Here is a 23,128-nt window from a genome sequence, read left to right as displayed (position 1 = left end):
CCAAACATTCCAGATAAGAACAACCATACAAAATGGAATTCGATTTTTACCAGCCACTGGCTGATTTCACTTCAGTTGACCGTCTGGGGAATAATTTGTGGCTTTCTTAATCTTAATACTCATAGAGACCTAAGCAACTGCTTAATTCTATAACCCTACCCGACATTCCAGATACGAACACCCATACAAAATGGAGCTGGATCTCTACCAGCCTCCGGCTACGTTCATCTCGCCGGAACCGTCGCCAGCCTTCCCCCCTCCCCTCGAGGCGACACCCTTCACGTACGTGGATACCGAAGCCCTGATTGATGAGTTAGTGACCCATCTTGACACTGTCGTCGAGCTGGCCATTGATGTCGAACACCACTCCTATAGGACATACCAGGGTGAGTGCCAATGTTAAAAACGTATCTAGATGGGTGTACTGCTTCTTGGTGTTCGAATTGTGTAAGTTTTCGTGCTTGCCTGCTTTTGTCTAAAGGCTGCAGTCATTTGTTTGATATTTTTTCGTTGAAAATTGTCTTTGCAACTTTTGTGAAAAGTTATGTGGTATACAACGTAGGTCGAAGAAAATGTAGTCAGTAAAGTAATACGCAATATTAGATGTAACTCGAAATATACTTGTCAGGTCTCAATTAGATTTAAATGGGACGACATGACACGCACAACCTATCGATTAAAAAAAAATAATAAAAGATAATTTAATAAATTATAGTTTAAAAAAAGCGTGGTAAAAATCATCGAAATCAGTCCACTCAGTCAAAATTAAAAAAAAAAAAAAAAAACTATCAAACGTCACGACGCATATAATTAAACTAAAAAATAGTCACATACTATTTTTTTCCATATAAATACATTGATAATGTAATATAATATAATAATTTCTCGCAGGCATCACGTGTCTGATTCAAATATCGACATTTGCCGGCGACTTCATAATCGACGCCCTCGCTGTACGTGAGCACATCCACAAGCTGAATCTCTGCTTCACCGACCCCAAGAAATTGAAGGTGAGTCACTCTTTATTTATTTATATGAAAAAAAGATAAGATGAAAAACAAACCTATACCTAGATACCATCATGTTCAGTGGTTTCTTTAGCCTATAAACGCTTGCAATACCAGAAGCATCGCAAGCGCGCGCTATCCAACCCCCCCCCTCTCCCCAGGAGCTCTGGTCACCTTACTCACCACAGGAACACAACACTGCTTGAGCAGTATTATTTAGCCGTGATCTTCTGTAAGGTCAAGGTACTTGCCAGTCGGGCAGCTCCAGGTTTTGAGCAGGATATTTCATGCTGTGCCCGACCTCAGTTAATCTGCTATTCTTCTATTATTTATTATCTTTTCAGTCTGTCCAAATGTTTTATATTATTCAAATACTGTTTCTTTATGTCTACCCACTACCTCGCAAAGAGTAAAGCTGTTGGTACTCGCAGTATGGAATTTATTTGTCAACCCATAGTGGGATATGGGCGGGTTCCAAAAATAAATATAAAAAATTACAACAGTTCTTAAAAATGTCACTTGCGCAAATGCCTCAGCTCTTATATACTATACCCGCTACTACTGGTTGGTAGATTTTTTTCGAAATTTAATGGAGAGATAGAAAAATCAAATCAATAAATATTACACGAGTTTGTTAAAAAGTTATACATGGTAACCTTATTGAATAAGTTTCTAAATTTCGAAGGTATGTCGTATTCAAAAGATGCCTCTCAGAAACATTGCAAACGTGTTTTGAGCCTAGATTTTGAGAAAAATGAGGTACATCCTTAGTCGCCCTCAACTATAAAATTTTTAAAAATTTATTTCCAACTATAATCTAACTAAATAAAACCTAAAATTTATGATTATGTCGAAATATGTTCCAAATTTTCTGTATTTTTTTTTTGGCTAGGTATATCATGCATATGATATAATTATATTATTCTTAAAATAATTTTGCCTATGATAATTTTTATTTTTTGTCACGATCAGGTGTTCCACGGCGCTGAAATGGATATACTATGGCTTCAACGTGACTTTGGTGTATACGTTGTGGGAATGTTCGACACCCACCAAGCGGCCCGCGTCCTCAGCCTCCCAGGACTTTCACTCAAGAGGCTATTAATGAGATACTGCTCTGTAGACGCAGATAAGAAGTGTGTATTGCCATTATATATTTTTTATTTACTTTTGCAAATAAGTATTACGACATACTAGTCTGTAACTAGTCCAGAGTACTGTAATAAACTGGTGGGCAGTGAGTTAAAAAAAGAAGCACGTCTTTTGAACTTGAGATTCGTAGATCTGGTGAATATACTCTGTCATATGAAAGTTAAAAAATGTGTTTTTTTGTTTTTGTTTTTCGTGAGTCTTTAAGTAAGGTTCATTTATGTGGCTATCTATACTGATTAGGTGGTACATGATTCTTAACTGCAGTTATTGTAACTAAATTTTTTTTATACTTACAATTAGTATTGTTGGTTGATTGATTACATTATTCAAGAAAAAAAATTTAGCTACAACATTTGGCTGTTACGTATAACGTAAGCATTAAGTTGCTTACCTTAGGAACATACTACCGTCTGTGTAAGTTATAAGATATTTATTTATTATTTAATTTCTTTTTAGATACCAGCTAGCTGACTGGCGCGTACGTCCCCTACCCGATGAACTTATAAAGTACGCTCGTATGGACACTCACTACTTGCTATACATCTGGCATCGTATGAAAGGAGAGTTGCTGGATGCTGTGGGGGGTCAGCAGCATCTCCTGCTCTCAGTCTTCGAACTGAGTCGACAGATCTGTGGAGCGGTATGTTACACTCAATATTATGCTTTTAAAGATCAAATCATGATAGTGACGTGTTGTTCGTAGGCTTGTGCTTGACAGAGTGCTATAAGATTTGATGAAATCAAAATCAAAATAGTTTTATTCAAATAGACTTCAAAAACACTATCGAATCATCATGTTACATCGTTAAAAGTGAAGCTCTAATCAATTCGGATTGTAGATTCTACAGAGAATCAGCAAAAAACTCTGCAGTTGTTCTTTAAAAAACGAAAGTTGTGTTTTAATACAAAATTGGTAATGCATGAAATACAGTGTCACTAAATCACACATCTTTGTTATTTATGTGTGATGTGAACGAATGATAATAGATATTCTGACATATTTAGTTATATTACAATATGAATTATCTTACCACGAAACGATACAAAAGAAAATTATTAGTTCAATTACTATTTACTCTATTGTAAAAACAATTTCAATATAATTATGATACGAATATGAGAATGAGATAAGAAAGTCGAAAGAAAATCGTGTGCATCTGTAGTCATGCTCAGATATACTCAATTGAAAAAAAAATATATTCAAATCAGACAATGTCATATAATTAACCTGTGTTTGACATGGTCGCAGGTGTTGTTAGTATAAAATTAGTCGAAATATCTATGATTATTTCATTCCCATTTTAAAGGAGTTGCATGTATTACTTATATTTAAATTTAAAACTATAATATTTTATAATAGATATTTTTGCTTTTCCTGTTATATATTTTAGTCTCTACTATCGTATTAGGTACTAAAGCTGTAGTATTTGAATTAATCTATACTAATATTATAAAGAGGAAAGATTTTATTGTTTGTTTCTTTGTTTCTCTGCATTGAATAGACTCGGAAACTACTGAATCGATTTGAAAAATTCTTTCACTATTGGCGGGTACACTATCCGCGATTAACATAGGCTTATACTTTCAACAAATTAGGGATCCTTACTAAAACTTCAATAATTTAAAAAAAAAAACACCTAAAATATTCTTTACTAATAACAAAAAAAATCAATTAAAATAAATATAAAAGTTAATGAAAATAATAATATTCGAACTATCTTTATAATTTTCTTTCTTAGTAACCTGACGCAAATAGAAGGGTTTATGCGTGTATTATAATTTTGTTGAACAGACATACAACAAGGAGGTGATTAACGAGAACAGTCACATGGCGATCTACCTCCGTTCGAAGAAATCGTTCAATTCCAAGCAAATGGCCGCTTTGAGACTACTCTATCGCTGGCGTGACGCCCAGGCGCGGGAGTTGGATGAGAGTACCACGTGAGCTCACTAAATTATTAATAAATAATAATATTGCCAGAAAAAAATATTGCTCTAGTCACGTATTCACCAGCTCACTCCCCAAGTCAAGCGTGCGTAAATAAGTTTTACTACAATAAGAATTATCAAAATTAGTATATCCAGTAAAACGAGACAGAGAGAAGAGTTGCATTGAGAATCTCCTCCTTTTTTTGGAGGCGGTTAAATAAAGACAATGTAGGTGTCATAGTGAGAATTTTAGCGGATTTTCAATGGATATTTTACGCACAATTGTCAGTTACAACACCTGTCAGTCATATGACATGGCAGATAGTTTTAGACCAGTAAAACAATGATAACGTGTAAAATTGTAAATATTATTAGATAATAACAAAACCAAAGTAAAAAAATCTGTATTCTAGTAGGATCCAATTGCACCGGCAAGAAACTACGGTATTTCTATTTGATTGGTCAGAAGCGTGAACTAATGCCAATGACTTAATATTTTCTTAATTCGAATAGAATATATATGGACATCACTCACTATGAACCCGATCAATTGACGTAAAAATCATTCAATATAACCCATTCACTCGTTCACTCCAGTTACCTGCTGCCGAATCATATGCTTCTGGCGCTCGCTGAGGCACTTCCTCGTGAAGTGCAAGGTTTGAGCGCTTGCTGCAATCCCATGTCGCCATTCCTCAAGCAGAACCTGGTCACCGTTCACAGGATGCTGTTATCGGTGAGATTATCAAACAGTTTATTATTTGCCTGCCTGCTCTGGCCGACTGGGGAAGTTCCACGACTTTACAGAGGATCACAGATAAATAATATTGCTTTCAAGCAGTGATGTGTTCCTGTGGTGAGTAAGTAAGTGACCAGAGGTACTGGGGGGATTGGGGGTAGGGTTGGCAACACGATTGTGATGCTTCCGGTGTCGCAGGCGTATATGGGCTACGGTAATCGCTTACTATCACGAGAGCCGTGCGACTGTTGTTCGACCTATTTGTGAAAAATCAAGCTGTGTAAGTTTTTAAACTTTTCTCATTATGAATGAACACTTGATTTAACTGGACTTACCGGGATTATTTAGAAACACCGCTATATTCGGGCGTCGTTGCAAGCGCCATGTTCATGCGTGACCAGAATGATTAGTATAACACTGTATTCGACATATAAAATAGTGTATGTGTATTTGTGAAGTGACGTAGCTAATGTGACGTCATTGTCCCCAGTGTCGCGAGTTGCCTTTAGAGCCGCAGCTGTACCAGATGCCGGCCGCCGTCAACACCATGTCTGTACCGCAGCTTTCTTACAAAGTACTGGATCTGGGACACTTTCCCGACTACAAGTAATTATATCTTTATTATTTATACACTTATTGTTCGACCTCAGACGCATACACTAACTTTTCTGCTCCAGTTATAGGAGGTGTGATGAAGTTAGTTTAAGAACTTTTACCTGTTTTCTAATTACATTTACATAGTATGTCTAGAATAGTTCCTCGACAATATTCTGCCCCAGATGAGCGAGGAAGCATAGGTATTTTAAGAATTTTTGCCTATGATTTAATTTCTCGTATAAAATGCTGGATCTTGGGCACTTTTCGGACATCAAGTAACTATATCTTAAATTACACATTAACTATTCTTCCTCAGATGCGAAGAGGGATTAAGTTATTTTTTATCTGTTCCAATTTTACTTACAAAGCGCTAGAGATAGGATATTCAGGGGACTTTAAGTAACTATATCTAATAATTTATACACTTTCTACCCCATATAAGCACAGGAGGTGAGGGTATTTTAAGAATTTTTATCTGTGCCTAGGACATATACTCTAATTACATACAACATTACATACTAGTATATACTCTAATTTACACACTAATTATTTAGCTTCATGTGAGTAAGGAGGGATCAAGATCTTGTAATATTTAGCCCCGAATAAGGGCAAGAAATTGGAGGCATTTTACTCTTTGTAATTGATACAAAGCATACACAATATATGCTCACAATAAGCAAAAATGTTACGAACAGTATATATTTTCGAGACATGAAGAAATGTGTTTATCTCTAAATAAATAGACGAAATTTAGCATTTGTGTTATAAGAATCAAAGGATTTAATACTCATTAATCTTAAGCTTTAACCGTAACCACGGATATTGATACTATTAATTCATTTATTGGCTGTTACAATGAAATTGATTTTAGTCCGGACAAACTTCGTTCTGTCAAAAGTCAATAGTGAAACTTAACTTTTTATTTTTATTTTGTTTTTTATATAAAACCTTTCGTGGGCCTTAAGGAACATATATAAAAAATAATTAGCCGAATTGGTCGAGCTATTTTCGAGTTATACGCTTAGCAACATTCATTTTTATTTATATAGATATGTATGTCTGTAAGTATGTATGGATGTGTATGTATGTATGTATTTGTATGTGTATAAGTGCTTACGTAAATACATTTATACACTTTAAATGGCATATCACAATTTGTACATCTAAACCGATACAATACCATCTCCTCTGCCCCTAGGTTGCCTCGAAGAGATCGCTTTTCAGTGATAAGGCCGCACTTTGTACCTTATGATACTTTGTTGAAATCATTTTGCTATGTATTATTTATGTTTTGGTGTACACTAAAGTGTATTGTTATGGTTTATTATATATGTAATAATGTTTAAGATGTAATTTTTTTTGTATTTCTTAGAGAAGAAAGCATCAACCTAGACCAGGCAGCGGTCCACCTCGAGACGGAGCCTCCCAACCAGCCAGATATACCGGTCTTCAAGGCGTCTGAGCCCGGCTCTGTGAGTTATGCTTGATAAACTATGAACTGAACTGGATTAGCCTGTAATGTAACACAGCTTGACGGTCGTTCTGGTGTATGTGATTGAATGTTTGATTCCCGCTCGGGATGGATGTTTTTTTATTTGTACGAATATTTGTTTTCGGTCTGGTTTTACGTTCTTGTCGGTCACCTCATCGAGCCTCGGAGAAAACGCTAAGCCTAAGGTATCATATACACCTGATGGCGATCGTTACTCGTAGTGAATATATCCGCTTACCCGCAGTGGGGCAGCGTGGTGGATTTAGCTCAGATCCTTCTCTATACTACATTGAGAAAAAGACCTATATCCAGCAGTGGAACGTTACCGGCTGAATCAATCGTATCATTCTCCACAATGCTCTGTGTTTTCTGGATAATTTCCCAGACATGCATACTGACAGTTTTGAAGCATTTATGATAACTATTTCTGGAACGAAGTTCCTTGTGAGGCGTAGCGGAGGGGTGGGTACCCCTGGGGTGGGTAGTCGGCAAAAAACGTCGGTAACGTAAAAAAAATTGTAAGATTTTTGTGTTTAGCCTTTACGATGACTTATTATTATTGCAGTTTGCTATTATTAATATAATTCCATAATTATTATATATTTTTATAAATCATTGTAAATAAAATAAAGATGATAAGATAACTTTGTAAAGTAGTATTTTTGATTTTTATCGATAAAAAAATCATAATAAAAAATGTATACCCGAATAATTATTTTTCCTTATACCTCGAATACAACTTGAAATTAATATTTTATAATAAGGTACTTCGTTCTTATCTGGTTTTTTAATTATTATTATATAGTTATTAAGACATTAAAATGATCAGTTACATACATAACAACATGGTAAATAAATTATTGTGCTTATAATATTCGCAGGGGTCGGGACTGAACGTGGACGCCAAGATGTTCATTCCACCGTACGACAGGTACAAGCAGTATCGGTCGCTGGCACAGGTGCGTTGTAGTTTTCTATTTCATTGTCTTTTATTTCGGTTGTATATTGCGTTCATTGTTTCCAATTTAGCTATTTGTCATAATATCTATAGAGTTATATTGTAATAGAATTGTTATGTTGTGATTTCTATTTTTTTGTCTTTACTGTATATCGATGTATGTGTGTGAGTATGTTTATTATTATTATTATTATTAAGGAACTTGCATAGTCTTTAAAGTAACAAAAAAAATGTTGTTTCTAACTTCGAATGCTTGAAAATAGATGAGATAAACATACGAGAGAATCATAAACAAAATATAGAAACGTGCACTAGTGCATTCTTACATCTATCATAATATTATAAAGCTGGAAAGTTTGTTTGTTTGTTTGAATGCGCTAATCCTAGGAGCTACTGGTTCAAATTGAAATATTATTTTTGTGGTGGATAGGCCATTACCAAGGAAGGCTATAGGCTATATAATATTTTATTATGTTTTTTCTCAAATTAACGCGAGTGAAACCGCGGAGCACAGGTTGTTTACATATATATCAAAACTTTTTTGTACAACGGTATTTATTTCAGGTTGAAGAAATAAAAGAATACAAAGAAAAGGAAGCGAAAATTGCAGCGATATCGAAGGGAAACGAGTACATAAAGACGGAGGTGTTGATCAAACTACAAGAAGCGAAGACACTCATTGAAAAGGAAAGCGACAAATCGAACGACAAGGAGATCAAACAAGAGGCTGTTATATCCGTGGTCGACGATGGAGGTCAGACCCTGAGGAAACGAAAGATATCTAACGAAAAGGGCAAGAAAAACGAGCCATGTTCCCAACAAAACCCGAACAAAGCGAAATCGGAAAAATCGAAGAACAAAAATCCAAACAAGGTACGGCATATGAACTTTTTTTTCCCTCAAAATAATTACAAACAATGAAATTGACGTGGAAATGTATTATACGATAAATAACTAAGACATTATGAGCGTACAAGACAGTAAAATAACAGTTAAAAGTCCTAATTTAGAGTATATCACATAAAAATTGGACTAAAAATTGACTATATCACCGCCAACCAAATAAGATCTCGTACTACTGGATGTGCAAATATCAAGCGGTTTTTTAGCGGTTTTTTAACCGACTTCAAAAAAGGAGGAGGTTACTCAATTCGACCGTATATATATATATTTTTTTTTTTTTTTTAAATTTATGTTCTTTGTTATGTTGTTATGTAACTTCGTCGTTTATGAACCGATTTTGATAATTCTTTTTTTGCTGGAAAGCAGATATCCCTAGTTTGGTACCATGATAAGGAAACCAGGATCTGATGATGGGATCCCAGAGAAATCGAGGGAAACTCTCGAAAATCCGCATAACTTTTTACTGGGTGTACCGATTTTGATGATTTTTAATTTAGTCGAAAGCCGATGTTTATCATTTGGTCACATTCAAATTTCATCGAGATCTGATTACAACTTTTGGAGTAATCTTTGATAATGTGTATTTACTTGACTATTTTTTCGTCTACCTACGTTGTATTACTTATCGATATAATTGAAGTCGGTTTTTCTTCGTTTACCAGCAAACACAATTATTTATTTATTTTATTTTGTTTTCAGGTAAAGAACAAATCGGAACAAATGAACGTGAAGCCTTTCAACTACAAGAACGTCAACTACAGGAAGTTCCGCGACGATTCCGAAAAAGCGCACAAACAGCCCAAGATGAAGTTTAAAAAACATAAATAGACATTTTAGTTGTAAGCGCAAGTAAACATATGTAAACAAACTGTGCTTTTATTTCGCCTCACCTGTTATATCTTGATACGCATATACTTAATGAGAACTACTACGAAACTTACATATAATAAAAAATCTGGTTCTTTAGGAGACGCTCATAAATGGACAGCTTATTTATGAGGATAAGAAAGACATGGCAAAATGGCCAAATTCATATCAGTCATTCTAAACAAAAAAAAAAAAAAAAAAACGAGTGCGCTTTAGACCACACGACTGAAGTAAAACCTTTTTTAGGAAAATGCCTACAATGTATCTTAGATATACGAAATGTAACTGGCTATGAGAGAAGGAAAACGTGTGCTCGCACCTCATTCTTACTCCGTTCGCCTCGCCCGATCACTCTTTTCTTAACGCTCTCGTCACGCTTAGCACACCACCTTACTTCCCCAGTCAAGTGTGCGTAAAACAGTTACCAGTTGACCCAGTGTATTTACAAAAGCTTGTAATGCTTACATTTAGGTATTAAAATGAAATCCATAAGTACTTTTCAATAATTTTATTCGGAAACATCGTCGGAAATATTTTCCCTTATCTTAATTTTATTCTTCGCTTGCCTTCTGTTTGAGTATCCGGAATCGTCTCTCTCCTTAACCACGCCTTTCCCTTCCGCTACTTTCCTGGTTCTCATATGATTTTTCTTACTCTTCGACATTTCCAGAACTTTCTTCCCTCGGTGAGAAGTTTTTGGATGACCCTCAGTGACAGTGGCTTTGTCGTCTTCACTGATTGTATCACGCTTTAAGGCGCTTTTGAATGTCTGTCCACGACTTGGCTCGTGTAATGAGAACGTTATCCTGTCGTGATGTATCTAAATAAATGATAAAAGTTAGTTTTTTTGTAGATTAATTTACCTTAAGTGTTGCCACTATATAAAATAGTACATTTACTCATCAGATGACAAGCTTCAGTACCTACAACTATATACGTTGTCGATTTGATTTTAATAATAATAATAATAAATACTCTTTATTGTACACTACAAAGAAATGTTACAAAAAAGTAATACATACGAAGATAGATTTACAAAGGCGGTCTTATCGCTAAGAGCGAATTTCTTTCAGACAACCTTTAACCTTAAGATATTTTTGTCAAATTAATTATACTGATGACGGTGTGGCGCGCATCGGAGAATTTACTCTCAAAAATTTTCCCTAACGCGCCAAATAAGTATAAATTCAAAAATCTGGACGCTTAGTTACGGGTTTTGTGTTATATTTCAAATAACTACACTGGTACAGTTTTAGATTAGTAAAAATGAACGACAAAAAGAAACATAACGTTTTATAATACTCACTCTATACTCTACGCTGAGGTAGCATTCATCTTCATCCTCACAAACAAGGGAATTGACATCGGCTGGTTTAACAGCGCTAGTAGGGCGACGTCCCACACGTACGAAACGCCACAGCGAACGTATGCGGGGTCCACAGGAACGGACTATCTCGCTCAGCTGATACGTTGAGAAAGTTAATTTGAAATAAAGTTTTGCTATTGATTGGAGATTAATCTTTCTATTAATAATTAATACAGCTTTAGCCTGTCTTCTCTACTGAGTTTTTAACATGAAATAATTTGTAGCAGTTACAGTATAAATTAATACATATCTTATTAACGTACACACACTGTCGTTTGTTTCTATGGTAAGCAACTTAGGTAACAGTCAACTGACTATTTTTTATTTTGGTAAATACACATAGAAATAGTACACATATAAATATATAAATACAAATATTTTAGTTTGAATACGCTGACATGCTAAACGTAAATCACGTGTTATCCAGAATTATTTATAATCAAGCATAGATTACCTCTGTGTAATTGTGCTATAGTTAAGTAATAGGTCGTTCGTCAAAGATTATATCTGACTAACTTTAAATTACTTCTAAAAATTACGGTATAGGTCTTTGATTAGCACATTTATTGAAAGATGTATAAAGTTAAAAATTACCTTCATTTGTTCACCACCATCACAAGCAGAATTGGCGCGGGACTCGACTCCGAAGCCGTTGATGCAAGCTCGGTCGTCGGGAGTGAGTGCTTCGATTTGGAAAGCGCACTTCGGTATTGTGTCTGTACGTTCCTGTATCAATAAATTTATTTTTTATTTATAATTTTTACAATAATTTTCAAGATCCTAAATTATTTTTATTAGCGGTAGTATTGTCATATACTGCACAATATTTACGTAAGTAATGTGTAAAATTAAATAAATTTCCTTACCCATCCAATATCATCGCAGTGCTTCGGTTCGTCGTAGCAAATAAAGTAATTGACAGCTTTCGATCCATCCGTACGCTTTTCGTTAGACCAAGTGTACCAATTATCGCCGAATTTAAACATGCTGTTTATGTGGCTCTGACGGTATATCAACGGGAATAACATTTCGTTTGGGTGCATCTGCTTCGGCTTATCACTTTGTTTCTCATCTCCAAACTCGACCTTCTGTCTGTGAGATTCCTTTAAAAAAGGCAGCATAACTTTATCAACTCTCTTTGTCTCTGGTAATTCCGTTTGCGTATCCTCTTCGTCTATTTTTGAGTCTTCATCGGAATGCATAATAACTTTTACTTTAACCGGCAGAACGGTTTGTAAGAAATTGATAATTATAAAAACTAAGAAGAGCTTCATCTTCGAATGTTTAGAACTGTGTGGTTAGCGTATCGGCCTGTAGCGTACTTCTTTGTTCCGAGAGGATGTTGTTGATACACGAATCGATAAGAGCACGTGTTTTATAAGCAATTCGCTGAAAAGGAAAGAATCAAGGCAACATTAGATATTTTTTGTTGTTCATCGCTAACAATGGCCTGCTCCTTTTATGGCATTTTTTTAATATTTAAAAATACGAGTTCTGTATAGAAATTTTTTAAACTCTTATAAGGCTAATAAATTGGATTTTTTTTCTGTTCCATCAAAAACTGATTGAACATTACCATGTAGGTTTAAAAAGTTTATTCATCTTCTAGAAGTCTTTCTTACGCTTATTTCCGGCATTTAGGAAAAAAAACATATAAATAAGTGGTTTCAACCGTTCCGAAGATGATTTTAATTGACTTCAAAAAAAAGGAGGAGGTTCTCAATTTGATTGGATTTTTAATGTATGTTACCTGTCTCAGAACTTTTAACTGGGTGGACCGATTTCGATGATTTTTTTTTTAATCGAATGGTGGTGCGTGTCATGTGGTCCCATTTAAATTTAATTGAGATCTGCCTAGTCCTTTTCGAGTCTAATAATGCTTATTTACTTGACTATTTTTCCGTTGACCTACGTTGTACATAACTTTTTACCACGTCTACCGATTTTGATGGTACTCGTTTTAATCTAAATTTGATTGAGATCTGATGACTACTTTTTGAGTAATCATTCATAACGCAAATTTACTTGACTATTTTTTCGTCTACCTGTATATTGTATTACTTGTCGATGTATGGTATGGTATTGTATGGTTGACACGGGCTGGTTTCCGCAACTCGACGACTTTGCGCCTATTTTGCGTGTGTGGGAGTAATCTGATTCACTCTCGCCACCCAAGCTCCTCCAGAAACTTTAGAAGTGTTTTTGGCTTCTTGAAGATCTCCGGAAGTATCTTCAGGGTGCCAAGATGTTGTGCCCGGAAAGCCGCTACACCTGGACAATAAAGAAGTACATGCGTAGCCGTTTCTTCTGTTCCCATGAAAGCTCTGCACAGGGGGCTGTCGGTAATGCCTATATTAAATTGTGTATATAAACATAAGTACTAAGTACTAAATTAAATAGGATTAATTATATAAATATAAATACTAATTACTAAATTAAATAGGATTAATTACATATAACATAACGTGTACAAATTATTTATATTTAACATGTGTAACAAATTAATTAAGATTAATTATATAATACTAGCTGTGCCCGCGGCTTCGCCCGCGTTGAAATTAGTGTGTCACAAAGTTTTGCCAGCAAACTTCCAGTGAAACTCTCATCAAAATCGGCTTAGCCGTTCCGTAAACCTTCCTCTTGCCAATGGTGGAGTCCTCTCTACAATGTTGAAACCGCATGAAAATCCGTTCAGTAAATTTTGAGCGAATCGATCACATACACTTTTGGCGACTTATAATACACTAACTGTTGCCCGCGATTACGTCCTCGTGGTTATGAAGATATGTATTACTATTAAGATGTTTAACGCAAATTATTATTTTATTTCAGTCACTTGAAATGCTTATCAAACTGAGTAACTTTTTAAAAGGCACAGTTTAGTATAATTTAATAGTTATTTTTATAAAACCTCTCACCACATCTCACCTCATACACCACATTTTTGGTTTTATTTTCAGGCTGTATATGTTTCATACAAACTATCAACCCCAATTAAACCCCCTTAGCGATGGAATATCGTAAAATCCGTTCTTAGCGGACTACGTCTGCTCACTATAATCTACACCCCTGCTAAACTTTATCTTTGTTCAACCTGGATGGATAGACCATCCAGCGGTTTTTGAGTTCTCGTGATGAGTGAGTACGAAAAAATAGTCAAGTAAATACGTATTATCAAACATTGCTCCAAAAGTTGTAGTCCGATCTCGATGAAATTTGAATATGACCATGTGGTCATATTTAAAATATATAATATATATATACATACATCGGCTTTCGATTAAATTAAAAATCATCAAAATCGTGTCCAACTGCGTGACAGAGTCCAACGCTCAGGGGAAGGACTACAACAATGGGCGTTGGAAATTGAGAAACTCGTCAGAAACACTGACCTTTCTCTTTTATATATATAGATTACGATGCATTATTTGGACAACTCCTCATCATCTATAGAGCATATATTTTAAATTTCAAGTCTCTTACTTCAAAAACATAATACTTTCATTCAAACTTCCGACCCCCGTTTTATCCCCTTAAGGGTCGATTTTCGTAAAATTAGTTCTTAGCGGATGTTAACACCCCATAAGGAACCTACCTGCCAAATTTCAAGTTTGTAGCTGTTATAGTTTCGGAGGTTTCGTGATGAGTGAGTCAACCTACCATCCACCGTTTTAACTCCAAAAGAGAGTTGATTTCTATAGATACATTATTTGGTCACCTTTCTACCATCTATAGAGCATACATTTTAAATTTAAAGTCTCTTACTTCAAAAACATAGGACTTTCATACAAACTTCCAACCCCCGTTTTAGCCCTTTAAGGATCGAGTTTCATAAAATCAACTCTTAGCGAATATTTACGCCCTATAAGGAACCTACTTGCCAAATTTCAAGTTTGTAGCTGTTATAGTTTCGAAGATTTTGTAATGAGGGAGTCAACCTACCATTCCCCGTTTTAACCCCAAAAAGGAGTTGATTTCTAAAGATACATTATTTGGACACCTTCTCACTATCTAAAGAAAGTACATTTTAAATTTCAAGTCTCTTACTTCAAAAACATAGGACTTTCATACAAACTTCCAACCCCCGTTTTACCCCCTTAGGGGTCGAATTTCGTAAAACTCATTCTTAACGAATGTTTACGCCCTAAAAGGAGCCTATCTGCCAAATTTCCAGTTTGTAGGTGTTATAGTTTCGGAGATTTCGTGATGAGCGAGTAAAGCTACCATCCCCCGTTTTAACCCTAAAAAGGAGTTGATTTCTAAAAACACATTATTTGGACACCTTCTCATCATCTATAAGGCATACATTTTAAATTTGAAGTCTCTTACTTCAAAAACATGGGACTTTCACACAAACTTCCAACCCCCGTTTTACCCCCTTAGGGGTCGAAGTTTCGTAAAATTCGTTCTTATCGAATGCCTACAACCTATAAGGAGCGTACCTGCTAAATTTCAAGTTTGTAGCTATTATAGTTTCGGAGATTTCGCGATGAGTGAGTCAGCGTACCATCCCCCGTTTTAACCCTAAAAGGGGGTTGATTTCTAAAGATATGTTATTTGGACACCTTTTCACCATCTATAGAGCTTACATTTTAAATTTCAAGTCTCTAACTTCAAAAACATGGGACTTTCACACAAAATTCCACCCCCCGTTTTACCCCCTTAGGGGTCGAGTTTCGTAAAATTCGTTCTTATCGAATGCCTACAACCTATAAGGAGCCTACCTGCTAAATTTCAAGTTTGTAGCTATTATAGTTTCGGAGATTTCGCGATGAGTGAGTCAGCATACCATCCCCCGTTTTAACCCTAAAAGGGGGTTGATTTCTAAAGATATGTTATTTGGACACCTTTTCACCATCTATAGAGCTTACATTTTAAATTTCAAGTCTCTAACTTCAAAAACATAGGACTTTCATACAAACTTCCACCCCCCGTTTTATCCCCTTAGGGGGCGAGTTTCGTAAAATCCGTTCTTAGCGGATGCTTACGTCTTATAAGGAACCTACTTGCCAAATTTTAAGTTTGTAGGTGTTATAGTTTCGGAGATTTCGTGATGAGTGAGTGACCTTTCGCTTTTATATATATTATATTATAGATTAATTAAAAAAAAATTATTAATACATATATGGTGATAAATATATAAGAATATGTATAAAAAAAAGAAACAAAAAACGAAAAAAAAATCTTACTAACAGTAACCTAGGCTAAGTGTATATTGTAAGTAGGCCAGTAGGCCATAAGTGTATATATAAGGTAACTAGGAAATAAGTGTACATAATTATATGATAACTAGCATATAAGTGTAAATATAAACTTGGATAATAAAAATAACAGTATGAATACAAAAATTTCAAGAAATGTACACAGCTTCTACCCCTGGATTATTGTAAGATGAAAAAAAAAAAAAAAGAAATGAAAAAAAAGTGAAGAAAAGGAAAAAGTAATAATAAATAGTAGTAATTATATATATAAGTAAATTAAGTTAGCTAACTTTAAATTTTGGTCGGTGGACTCACGTAGGATTAGAAATACTAAGCTTAGTTTAATTAGTCCTCTAAGTGGCATATGTAGGTGCCAAGGTATCGAGAGTAACAAACAAATAATTGGAATAACAAAAGCACGGGCATTATAAGCCCGTGAATATATATTGTTATATATATATAAAAAAAAAAATCCTATATTTAATAGATGTTTGTTATACGGACCGTGTCCAGTCAGTGCCGCATTTATTTGTCTTAGTTGACGTCTGTCCAAATTTAATAGAATTCTTGTCAATTAGCATCAATTTCTGGCAGCACCAACTTGGCTTGCCTACAGTCCTCAACTCGTCCTCAACACCATAGTGTAATGTGTTTGCGTTTCATGCGTTGTCAAATTTGGCCTTTGAGTCAGCAAGAAGGTAACGGTATAATCGATTCGGCTCCTATGGCCGTCATACTTGACCCCCTTCTTGCTTTCTCATCTGCCCTGTCGTTACCGCGTGTGTTGTTGTGATCTTTGATCCATTGCCGTGTGGTCATGAGTGGGTCGTTATTTTCACCTACCTGCATCAGGGTGTTATGACATTCATAGATTATACCTGAAGTGGTTGAGTTACTATCTAGTGCCTGTAATACTGACATGCTGTCTGAAAATATACGGATGTGAGAATCCTTTACGTTCCTTCTCCCGATTGTTCTGGCTGCCTCAAGTATACCCAAGCACTCTGCTTGAAACATAGTGTTATAGGTGCCAATGGGTAGTGATATATTAATATTTAGGTCTTCGGAGAAGATACCGCTTCCTGACTCTGTTTTCGTTTTAGAGCCATCCGCGAAGATACTCAGGTCTCGCCCATTTGAGGCTACACGTGAATCTTCTTCCAGCTGTATTTTGTATTTTTTATCAAAAATATATTTGATCTGTATTCCGTCCTTGCTTGTCTATTGCTTCCATGAACGGAATGTCTTCCAGAAACTTGTAGATGTAATTGAAGTTGTTTTTTTTTTTTTAAGTTTGCGAGCAAACGCAATTATTTTTTTAACTACTCACATTTTTTATTTCTTACAATAAATTGTCAGTTATCTACAATAATTGCTTTGTAGTGTAGTTCTTTTAATGTTCGGTATAATAAAATATCATTAATGTTTTTTAGTGATTATTTATAGAGTTAAATGACAAAAGTATGAAGAAAATAATTATACTGCGTAATGTAATGACCATAATTTTTTTTATATGTACCAAAAATTTCTTTTTATAAAAATGAAAATCAAATGTGGTTCGATGTATGGGAAGTTTAAAGTTTATATATATTCGTGAGTGCGCCACAGATTTATAACAAGATAAGATGACACTCAAAGACAATATTTTTTGTTTAGTTGCGGACGGTTGGGCGGTGAAATAGAAACACGGTGTAAGTTAGAATATTGCTTTTATTTGGGTACAAAGATGTAGAGTATAAAATAAAAATACTGCATTTGGTATCAACCTCCATAAAACTTTTATGAAAATTAAGCATTTTATCAAATACACGTTTTACACTATAAAATAAAAATTAAAGCGTAAGACATATCTATAGACCTAATTATTATTTATTTATCTAAATAGAAATTGTATAATCGTATAGTACAAATTAAAAAGCGAATGAAGTTTGGACCATTGTTAGGAATTTAAGATTTCCATAGTGCAGAATATTAGTTTTTTTTTTTTTTACATTAGCCATATTCGTATTTACAATTCATAAAACATCTAACGTGATATTCGCTTTAGGGTTAAAAGTCGCACACTAAGGCAGAAAGGGTGTTCATTATTGTACATTGTTATTAGTGACTAATTTTAATTATCTAAATATACGCGGCACTATAGACGGGGGGGTAGGAGGGGAAGAGAGGGGTAGGGGGGAGGTTTTATAATATAACTACGCTATCTATTGTCTACAAACAAGCTAGACAGTAACGAGAAAAGTAAGGCCTGATTCGTAAAGTAAAAAGTCTTATAGTTTTCTATTTACTTACGGCCGAACCCAATATTCAATCTATCTCTGGTTATGTGCTACTAGAGACAGAAATATCTATCTATCATTCATTTTACTGACCCAATAAACTTGTCGACGATAGGCAATCTTATCCTTCAAAGCTGTCTATCGACGAGAGGGAGGATAGTTTACTAGAGATAACAGTTCGTATGAAAATGACAGTGTAAGCGTCCCAATAATAATAGAGTTCTATCTGTCAGTAACGTTGGTTATCTTTAGTAACAACAATATCCGATCTATAGTTTTCGGGGGATAACTAAGATTTATTAATTGAAAAAGTATTTTCTTTGTTTAAAATAAAATTAATTTCGAGTGAAAAATAATGGCAGACTCAAGTTCAAGTAGCAGTTCAAGTGATATTGCTCTTTTGCAACAATTAATTGAATAAAAATAATATGTTTCTTGTGAAATAATACTTACTTTACTCATCTTGAGAATAAAACAAACAATTTGGTGAATGATTGTACCTATAATTTGCAATGATTTGTATAATTTGAATTTTGATTTGTAAAAAAATTATACAAATTCAAGCGAAACAACGATTCAATAAAGCGTAATGGCGTCGTAGCGTCTTTTCGTGTCGTGTTAAAACGTTCCGTTACTAGATTTACCATGGATTCCATATTAAAATAATATCATTTATTATAAATTAAAAAGTCTATGTAAAAATTAATTTGTCCATATTTTTATAAAACAAGATTACTTTAATATGAATAAAATTTGTATGACAAATTTAAATACTACAAAACATCTGTGTAACATAACTGAGGCCGTCTGTGACGCTACGTATACTGGAATGTAAGGAAGAGCTCAGGTAGCCGGTCTATCTACAGCTAACTGGAGATAGTAGTCCCCTATGCGAATTATTGGGACAACTACAAAGGATAGATAGTTAGTTATTAGCAGTCGATGATAACTACCTATCTCTATCTTTAGATTGAATATTGGGTTCGGCCGTTAGAAATTACATATATCTCTCGAGCCTTATCCCTGAGCCGATATTCTGTCTCTTTCACACGTGATTGGTTTCAATAAGTGTGAGAGGGACAGGACACGACTCGAAAGGATGAGAACACGTCTAATCGATAAGAATACAACATTATCCTATTACATTGGTTCCATCTGTGTACAAGTTCAAACATGTCTACGTCGCAAACTAAAGTCGCCTTACACTACTTAACATTAACGTGCTAAATATAGGCTCTTAATATCAAGCCGTCAGTTTCGGTCCACAGAAACGTAACACCTAGTGATACACTAAAGCGATCGGATGTCGTGTCGACAACTCGACTTACGCGACATAGGGATACGATCACGTTAGCTTATTGGCCACGTGACATGACATCACGACTTACGTGGCACAACTTACGTGAAATGACATCACGACAAGACGAGTCGACGATACGATGGTCCGACCGCGATACGATTTATCGAATAAAAATCACTATCTAATCGATATATTGTCGTTAACTGTCAACACTAACTCGGAACCAGCAAACTACGGAAAATAGACATATGTTTATATATATATTTAATATAATACAACTATTTGTTTATAATTTATTAATAATTATTATTATTTTTATTTAAAATAATTCATTGTTACGTTATTTTTTTTTAATGCAACTATATGAACTTACATATACACAAATACACAAATATAAATCACTGTTGATAATCGTAGGTAATATATGTGTTGTATGAAAATAAATTACTATCTAGGTGGGTAACTTACTAATCGATGTTGTCAGTATTCGAGGGGGGTACAGTGTCTATTAAACGTAGCTCACTGTGTCATGAGTGAGTCACATGGCAGTGGGGGGGGGGCGTGTAACATGAATTCCAACTAATGTAACCCTAATAGCATGATGCAATTTTATTATTTTATAACAATTTAGAAATTATTTTTTATTATATTAGATTTTAAAAAACGGAATATTTTGTTCTGTAATTTTTTTTTTTTGTAATTTTTGTTACACAAATCAACGAACTTAAGTAAAAATCCATGTTACACGTAAATAAAAAAATTACTACACAATCGAATTAATTATTTTTTTTTTGCATCACTCGACGCGACCTACGACAGCTATTAAGCTCATAATATGAAAATACGTGCCGTTAAAACTAAGTACAACACAAATAAGAAGCCTCTTCAATTACGCAGCGTTCTAAAACCTAGCGGTCACGTGGTCAACTAAATCACTTCGAAAACGTCCTAAGTACTACTAACGTATTATTAATAAACGCCCTTTTAGAAATAGAGAGAGATATATAGAAATTTAACGTTTATTAATATTACGGTATATGGAATTTTTTTCAGTCGTAAATCAATAATAATAATACATATTTGAATTCGTACGAATGTTACGGTAGGCCGTGCTTAAGCCGAGAAGTGACTTAACTTTTTTTATAACATTAAGTACAAAATTTTTCACCGTTTACGTACGATTCAGTCGATATTATCTAAAAGCGCTCTCTTATCGACAACAAAGAGAACACTAGAGAGGTGCGGTCGTTATCGATATCGATATAAACATCTATACTATAGTAAAGAATGATTTGATTTTTAGTTGATAAACTCTGAAACTACTGTACTGATTTTGATAATTCTTAAACGATTATACAGCTACGTTACCTAGTGGTAGCATAGACTATATTACATTGCTACGACTTAAAAGAGAAAATAGCGACGTCAACGCAGATGAAAATGTAAAATATTTAATTAATAAACCATATAAAGAAATTATTATAATTTATACAAATATTTCATTAAAATGTAAGCTGTAAATGATATCTGTACTTATTGTATATGGCACGAAATAGTTTTTTTTTTTTTAAATGTATAATAATATTAAACATACTTAAAATTATTGTTTTAAAAATTTCGTTGTATATTTGTTATGGATTAAAGCTTTGAATATTCATAAATTATTAAGTACAATTTACTATCTGTAAAATAAACTTTATATGTGAAAAAAAGTTATTTTTTAAAAAAAATATTTACGGTTTTTTAGGCCTGATTTAACGGCCGCACCTAACTATATATGCTTTTAAACATAAGACAGTATAAAATTGATCAAAGAATTTCTTTCATATCTGTAAATTCAAAATGGTGTTTTTGACATATTTCACAATTATGTGTGTAAACGAAATATTACAAAATAAAATCACGTCTTAACTCGTCAAATGAGATATAAAAATTCACTACAATTTATAAATATATCAAATTTCCGTTTTTGATTACAAATGTTTAATTGATCGTTCTAGAACATTCGAAAACTTAATTTAAATCGAAAATATTTTTACATATAATTTTTCCATACATACAAATTGATTAACTATAAAATTAATTAAATAATTTAAATTTAGAACGATATATTTAAATTGAATATAATACTTCATACAAAATAAACGATATTCATAATTCCAAGTTTCATGACCATTTTCGGAAAGAAACTTGAGACACTTTTTTTATTTAAACAAATACATTTACAGATAATAAAACTTATTCATTACCAATTATGTAATTGATCATAATATTATGAAAATGTAAACAATAAAAAAATATTACTATGAATTTGAATTAATTAAATCCGATTTAACCTTTAAATGTATACAATAAAAAATGAATCGTAAACCGAAACAGCGAATAGAATCAAAACGAATCAATCGAAAACGATCGCACCTGCATTTTAAGTTAAGTCCAGAGGCGGCCCGAGGCGACCTCTAGTCACGAAGGGTACCCGAGGCTTTTTCTTTGTAAAAAGAGGTTGATTTCAGCAAAGGTCGGCCTCTCGATTTCGTCTCGTCTCCAACATTCGCACATTAATTCGTATATGTCTCGAGGCAGACCCGGGCAGCGGTCTATGCATTCGAAGAGGCCGTCGTCAGCTTGGTGATGAGAAAGATTCTCAAGTACCTGTGGAGTATATAATTATTATTTATTGTTGATAATATACATACAAAAATATACTGTCCTATGTTAGGCACCAATGTGTCTAAGATTGGCTTCTAGTCTGGCTCTTTAAATCCCACAACATACGTAATTATGTTCCTGTACCTATGATGTAGGAATGATAATTTAAATCCAAGTACTGTGATTAGAAAATAAGGAGATTTTTATTGTCACGCTATAACTTCAGGCCTTTGGTGATTTTCTTTTTTTTAATGATCTAATACTTTGTAAAAGATTATTATAGAATTAAAAATTGAAAAATTGAAAATTTTATGGACTTACTGGGTCACTAGTCTCACCGTCTCTCTCACACATACACGCACGAACGCTCGCACGCACACGCACGCGCGCACACACACACACACACACACACACAGTCACTATATAAATATAGGCTAAGATCTAGACTAGGAAAAACCGAATTATGGGGTTTTTGGGTGTGGAGGGCGGAGGGTGTAGGGGAATCTATACAAGGTAACACTGCCACACTTCAAAACCCCATGATTATGGAGATATCCATGGTTAAAGTTTTGAGATTAGAGGAAGAATTTAAAGCTATTATAATACCTTTGAGCTCCGCGTCTGACTTCACCTTAGCTCTGGCGCTGCGGGCAGTGAAATCCATGCACCGTTTCATAACTTTATAAGTT

The 23,128-nt window shown here is 34.3% G+C and overlaps 3 protein-coding genes across 3 annotated transcripts in view; 1 reads left to right on the top strand and 2 right to left on the bottom strand.

The window, feature by feature from the left end:
- The window catches only part of LOC123669011 (exosome component 10), a 29,521-nt gene extending 19,881 nt beyond the window's left edge, over positions 1–9,640 (top strand). The window contains exons 5-15 of the mRNA XM_045602687.1: positions 172–386; positions 892–1,010; positions 1,980–2,143; positions 2,616–2,799; positions 3,952–4,100; positions 4,686–4,824; positions 5,318–5,433; positions 6,797–6,896; positions 7,798–7,875; positions 8,439–8,747; positions 9,477–9,640. Of these exons, the coding sequence (XP_045458643.1) occupies positions 172–386; positions 892–1,010; positions 1,980–2,143; positions 2,616–2,799; positions 3,952–4,100; positions 4,686–4,824; positions 5,318–5,433; positions 6,797–6,896; positions 7,798–7,875; positions 8,439–8,747; positions 9,477–9,605 (1,702 nt within the window). The 3' untranslated portion in view covers positions 9,606–9,640. The remainder of the gene's footprint in view (positions 1–171; positions 387–891; positions 1,011–1,979; positions 2,144–2,615; positions 2,800–3,951; positions 4,101–4,685; positions 4,825–5,317; positions 5,434–6,796; positions 6,897–7,797; positions 7,876–8,438; positions 8,748–9,476) is intronic.
- Positions 9,641–10,137: 497 nt separating this feature from the next.
- LOC123668920 lies at positions 10,138–12,212 on the bottom strand. The gene is made up of 4 exons (XM_045602612.1): positions 11,877–12,212; positions 11,605–11,736; positions 10,951–11,106; positions 10,138–10,464 (listed from the first exon to the last, which is right to left on the bottom strand). The coding sequence occupies exons 1-4, from the start codon at positions 12,210–12,212 to the stop codon at positions 10,153–10,155; spliced, it is 936 nt and encodes a 311-aa protein (XP_045458568.1). The 3' UTR covers positions 10,138–10,152.
- A 10,041-nt stretch (positions 12,213–22,253) lies between these two features.
- The window catches only part of LOC123668919 (discoidin domain-containing receptor 2-like), a 48,327-nt gene continuing 47,452 nt past the window's right edge, over positions 22,254–23,128 (bottom strand). The window contains exon 14 of the mRNA XM_045602611.1: positions 22,254–22,442. Coding sequence (XP_045458567.1) covers positions 22,254–22,442 — 189 coding nt within the window. The remainder of the gene's footprint in view (positions 22,443–23,128) is intronic.

Source organism: Melitaea cinxia, chromosome Z, assembly GCF_905220565.1.
Source record: "Melitaea cinxia chromosome Z, ilMelCinx1.1, whole genome shotgun sequence".
NCBI classification, from domain to species: domain Eukaryota; kingdom Metazoa; phylum Arthropoda; class Insecta; order Lepidoptera; family Nymphalidae; genus Melitaea; species Melitaea cinxia.
The sequence above is the reverse complement of the archived record's forward strand: the minus strand, read 5'-3'. Positions and strand labels throughout refer to the sequence as shown.